Consider the following 6,000-nt stretch of genomic DNA (forward strand, 5'->3'; position numbering starts at 1 on the left):
CCATAAATTTACTGTAAATTCTGCGTTATCAATTTCTCATATTTATCCAATTTAACCGAGAACATAAACGAAGGTAAACAGGGTAAACGAAGTAAAACCAAAAGCTCATTTGGTTGTTCCTAGTGATCGCAGCACTTATGCTTTCAACATTCAAGAGATTAAGCGAATGAGAACGAGCTTAGTTCTAAAATTTGCGAAAGTGGTATCGTGTAATCCGACACTGATCCTATTTTGAAATTGTGAAAATGTACAATTTTGAAGTTGCAAGAAAACAGACGGAAGATAAGGATTGGAAAGTTAGACCCTTAACAAATTCGTCCTTCTTTTAATTCCATCCGAATGCCGTATTACTTTTCGATACGTATTACGCTTCGATATGCAAAAAAAAAATTGAGAGAAAAATAGAAAAAGATAGAAAACAGATAGAAAAAAACCTATGAAAAAGATCTTTTTTTTTCTTTTCTTTTCATCCCCTCATCCTCTCCTCGTTATTTCCTCCAACGTAGTTACGCGATTATTACAAACGTAATTGTCGCAAAGATAGATACTCACCTGCAAATCCAAGAATGTCGTCTTCTGGGCACGTTGCTTGGTGGGACAAGGAGGAGTGGGGCAGTACCTTTACTTCCGGTGCCACTGCCGGCTCCCCCACCACCATCGCCAGCCGGAAGACGAAGCTCCGGAACTTGAAGGCTGCTCATCGTTGGTCGTCCTATGAGCTTAAAGCTCGAGGTCACCAGCAGCAAAACATTGTCTTCTTCGTTCTCTCCTCATCTCGAACGACTTTATCTTCCTCTTCTATGAACTTCGACATCACTCTTTTTCACTCGTAAAAACGTTCGAGCTAATTGCTTTCCTTCTTCATTTTCGTTGCCGCGAAAAGTCGGAAATATATCACAAACAATTTTCGCGTCATTTCTTTTCCGAAAAATTCGAGGTCAATCCAACGAGCGTGACATCTGTTATTTTGTTTTCATTTGGAAATTTTGTACATTCATTAAATAACGAACGGGAATCGAGAATCGAGAATCGAGAATCGAATTTATTCGAAGATATTTTCATGAAGTCGGAGTTATGTAAAAAGACAGAGAGAGAGAGAGAGAGAGAGAGAGAGAGAGAGAGAGAGAGAAAAGAAAAATAAGAGGAAAAAAGGACAAGATCAAAAAGACATTTTCTTTGTTGATTTACGAATAAAACGTAAGTGATCGTTGACATAAGAGAAGTAACTACTAGCGGCTGGTGCTAAAAACTTTCGATTTATGACAAGGCTAGTGAAGCGCCAGGTTTTCCGATGATACTGTCTGTTTGGTGCTAAAATGTTTTTTTCTTTTTTTTTCCCCTCTCCACGCGCAAACATGACAAGTACGAGAGTAAAGATTAATATAGATCGAAAATGTAAACGAGAGATCTCGGTTCGGTGATAAATCATTGATTATTAGTCTAATAGAACGTCAAAGATTTTTCCAACGTGGAGATATAAAAAAGAAAAAGAAAAATAAAAAAGGAAATTAAAAATAAAAATTAAAAAAAAAAACCATTTATCTTTCTTCGATCTGAAGTTCGATCTACAGTTTTTCTTTTTCTTTCTTTTTTCTTTTTTTTTTTTTTCAATCGATCGACATCAAGCCTGTTCGTAAACTTACTTCATCGTTTACGTGAATCGAGTTTATTTAATAAAGATCAGAAAGATTTTCTTCTCGGAGTACGTTGCAATTAGCGAACAAATGCGACAATACTGGTAATGATCGTTTCACCGATTATATTCCTCTCGGCTTAAAAAAACGTTTTACGTCGAGAGGAAAAAGTGATAACTCTTTCGGAATGTTACGAGATTCGACGATAACATCTAACGCGTCCTCGATCATCTATCTAAGTAAATAATTATTCTAGATAACTACCCCTTTAAGAAAGGGCGTGATGCAGCGGCGATGATTTTATTTTTTATTTTATTTTTTTTTTTTTCTATTATTTATAACTCGAGCATTATCGATTACGACGACCTACAAAACATATTCTTATCGCGTTGGTCAAAACGTAATCCTTAACGCTACTTTAACGTCGTTGTTTTTAAGAAAGAGAGAGAGAGAGAGAGAGAGAGAGAGAGAGAGAGAAAACAAAACGTAACAGGACAAAAATGGAAACCAAAAAAAAAGAAGAAAAAAAAGAAAAGGAAAGAAAAGAATTACACGTTTAAACGCAACGTCCTCGCACAAATACGAGCTTAACTGTCGCAGTACGAATGTATCCGATCTTTCCTAGTAAAGACTCAGCGTGAATGCAGCGAGAAATCGGTTAAGTCGCCCATTTGAAATTCAAATGACAAAAGGGAAATACGGTCGGCTGGCGATGCCTTTCCAAGTAACTCGTTATCAAGCTTCGCCCTGCAAGCAAAAGGTTCTCCTACCATCCCTTTACTCCACGTCGAATCTACATTTTATCTCGCGAGAATCGTGTGACTACGAGACGACGCTTTGAACTTTGACTACCACATTGAAAATCGGAAAATATAGGGGTAGGGGGAGAAAAAAGAAAAATAAACAAAATAAAGAAAAAAAAAGAAGAAAAGAAAAGAAAAGAAAAGAGACAAGAAAAGAAAAGAAAGAAAAATCTTTAGTCGATCGACACACGACGGAAATTTCATATTCCATCATATTTCTCTATTCTATTTTTCTATACTATATTTGATAGAGTGTTCGAATGTAACGTAATTAATATTGGCTCGCTTCTGCCTCCATCGTAAGTCCCAACTAAAATCACATTAAGTCGTTTACTGTAAACATAATCCTCGATGAACGTAGGCGTACAACAGCTTCTCAAAGCGTTCTACTCTAAAAGCGTACGACAGTGTAATGAAAATGGCCGCGATTATCTTTCACAGTATCTTTAGTCGTCAGAGGACGAAAATTAAATTTTACGATGAAAAGATCTACGTGATAAAAATATTCGCCATTAGAATGTACGCTTTTGTACGTGATCAAACGAGAAAAGGAAGAAAGAAACGAGAGAAAAAAGAAAATAGGAAAACAAAACAAACAAGAAAGAAGTTATCCAAGATAACAAGGACAAAATGTTACGGTATTGAATTCGCTAGCGTGTTAGACGATCGATCGATCTGTTTATTCCTACGTGTTTAAAACAATGAAACAAATTATAACGATCCTTATACGCAGTATTATGTCGCTGTAAAATGAGTATTAAACTAGAGTATTAAAAAGGCGAATTCGTAGTAAGTTAACGATAATTAAATTACAACAATAATATTATTTAACGATTGATCTTCATTGTATATTCGTTGTGTTCGTTTCTACGCAATAAGATGTCGTTAATATATCAAAGAATATCTAATGTGTACGATCAACGCAAGATAATCGGTACTTTCGAACTAAAATGAGCTTGATACAAGCATCAAAGCTGTTTCAATTTTCTATCCATGGTACTATATAGGATCCCATTGTAAACAAATGACAGTAACGAGATACAGAGTCCGATTTACAATCCGTTACTAAGAGAAACCGTACGGAATCGTTTTACGATGTTGGTAACACACGCCATTCGTGCATTACACACTGACAAATGTTAATTAAATACCCAAGCTGGAAGAAGAGAGCTAGGAAACGTAAGTTAAACAGTTGCTTGTATCTATCATTAGAGTTACGTGGTAAATACAGTGAAGATACAGTAGAGGTGTACAACGGTTGCGTTCCTCTTGTTAATTACGTTCAGATTAGACTGGAGATGAGTAAAACGTAAGGGCGAATCTAAATTGAAATATTTCGTACTTTCGGACACTGTCGTAGTAAAATATTCGAGTCCTTCAACTTGCAAACGAAACTGCTAACGAAAAAGTCATTTACTTTGTTCTAAATTAATGGATTTTAATCCAATTAAAACTAGTTTAATTAAAATAAAATATATATATTATATATATATATGCGTGTATATGCGTGTGCGTGCGTGCACGAGTATACGTTACCTGATGTATAAAAAGAAGAAAAATGAAAAGATGGAAAAAGATTGAAGTTAAAACACTTTTCCTTGAGGCTTCGATCTCGTGCCGATGTTCACTTTACTACGATCTAACCGTGACTGTCGCGATCATCTATAGACGAAACAAAGAGGAACGAAATACAGATGAAAAAGAAAAACAGCGGTCACATTGACATGAGAAACGATCAATGATATAAACGACATTCGTATTTACATGTCGACATCGGAAATGTTTTCACATATAACTAATGAAACAAAAGGAATAATAGTATCGTATTGATTTTCTTTCAATGTAAACATTAAACTTAAGACGATCGAGAGTTATTTACATCAGTTCTAAGAAAGAGGAGAAAAAGAAAAGTAGTATAAGAAGGGAGAATTAGATCATCAGCTATCAACTTTCAATGACGTAATGTGCGAAACAAAAAAAAAAAGAAAAGAAAGAGAAGATTAATAATAATTTTGCATCGTAAGAGTTTTTAAATCTCTCAAGTGAATATTACAAATTAAATCTCAATAATGACGAGGAGTAGCTAATGTATATACAACGTACATATACATATACATATACATATACATATATATATATATATATTAAATCTACAAAGCATGAAATTTCACGAGGGCAATCCTCGTGTTCTCTCGCTTATCGTTTATTGGTATAATAAAGCGACGACGAGGTATTACGAGGTAAGGATTTGCCGACAAATTGGAAGCATAATTCATATACAAAACTAACCACTGAATTTTAACTATAAAAATTATCGAACGACCGAGTCAATTATATGTACTTATACATATACATACATGCATATATACGTATCTTTTTTTTTTTAAACGTTTTCTCGGACAATTAAAATTAATCGGATACATTAGACACGATTGATGCGTTCTTGATTATTAGAAAATTTTAACGAAACGAATCCAGTGAACGTAAAGAACGAAAAAAATAATAAAAATGAGATCCGTGGAATTTTCCTTCGAGGAGACGAAGAAGAAAGAAAACGCAAAATGGATCATTGAAAAAGAAATAAAGATCACATTGGTTTTTTCTTTTTCCTTTTCTTTTTTTTTTTTCTTTCTTTTTTTTTCTGTATCACCGACAACACATACACTTAAAACGCATATGTAGTCACACCCACGACGAGCATAGACAAAAGACAAAGGTAACGACGATGTCGGGGCCTTTTACAAGCAGAGAGAAACAACGATATGAAGCGTAACAATGGAGCTCGAACAAGCATGATAAAACGCGAGTGACGCTTGGTTATAACCGAGCATGATCGATTGTTGCGAAACTACCTCGTACCTGCTAGTTTAAACAATATCTTGTTAAACAAGAGAACCTACAGGAACAATTTTTCACGTTCTTTTTTATTCTATTTTTTTCTCCTTCGTCTTCTCTTTTTTTCTTTTTTCTTTTCTACATTCGAATAGACGAAGAAAGAGAGAGAAAGAGAGAATATCTCGTTCGAAGATTGTTTCGATGATTTTCCCGAACGAGATTTCGTTCGAAAGTCGTTTCAATGATTTTCCTACGAAGATTTACTACGTTCCATCAATCGTTTCGAATCGAAATAGAAGTAGATTTTACGATCGACAAAGTACTTGATTCGAGAGAGAGAGAGAGAGAGAGAGAGAGAGAGAGAGAGAAAGAGAGAGAAAGCTTGTTACACTTCTCGCATTTTTGACGAAAAGCTTTTGTGGAAAAGTAGCGATTAACGAAACTGCACATAGTATATAATAGATACGTACGTACATATGTACGAATGTATGTAAGTTACGTACTACGTAAGATCGCCGTTGTAACGAGCAATCTTCGATTGTTTGCGATGATCTCTCTTTGAAATTTAGAATCGTTCTATTATTCTGGATATGATCTGTAGTCCATTGAAAGTCGAGGTCAAACGAGATGATCGTTGATAACGTCGATCATCGTAATGTAAATCCTTTATGCAAATCCAACTATGGGAGATAAAAAGAAAAAAAAAGAAAGAGAAGACGCGTCGGATG

At 35.0% G+C, this 6,000-nt stretch overlaps 1 protein-coding gene across 7 annotated transcripts in view; it reads right to left on the reverse strand.

Moving 5' to 3' along the window:
- Positions 1–6,000, reverse strand: part of LOC122630744 (cAMP-specific 3',5'-cyclic phosphodiesterase, isoforms N/G) — a 315,403-nt gene that overhangs the window by 159,239 nt on the left and 150,164 nt on the right. For 2 of the 7 annotated variants that reach the window (XM_043815581.1, XM_043815580.1), the window contains exon 2: positions 553–959. The exons of 4 other annotated variants lie outside the window; for them this stretch is intronic. In XM_043815581.1, coding sequence (XP_043671516.1) covers positions 553–701 — 149 coding nt within the window. In that variant the 5' untranslated portion in view covers positions 702–959. The remainder of the gene's footprint in view (positions 1–552; positions 960–6,000) is intronic. One more of the 7 variants, XM_043815582.1, reaches the window with a different exon arrangement.

This window comes from Vespula pensylvanica, chromosome 7, assembly GCF_014466175.1.
Source record: "Vespula pensylvanica isolate Volc-1 chromosome 7, ASM1446617v1, whole genome shotgun sequence".
NCBI lineage: Eukaryota > Metazoa > Arthropoda > Insecta > Hymenoptera > Vespidae > Vespula > Vespula pensylvanica.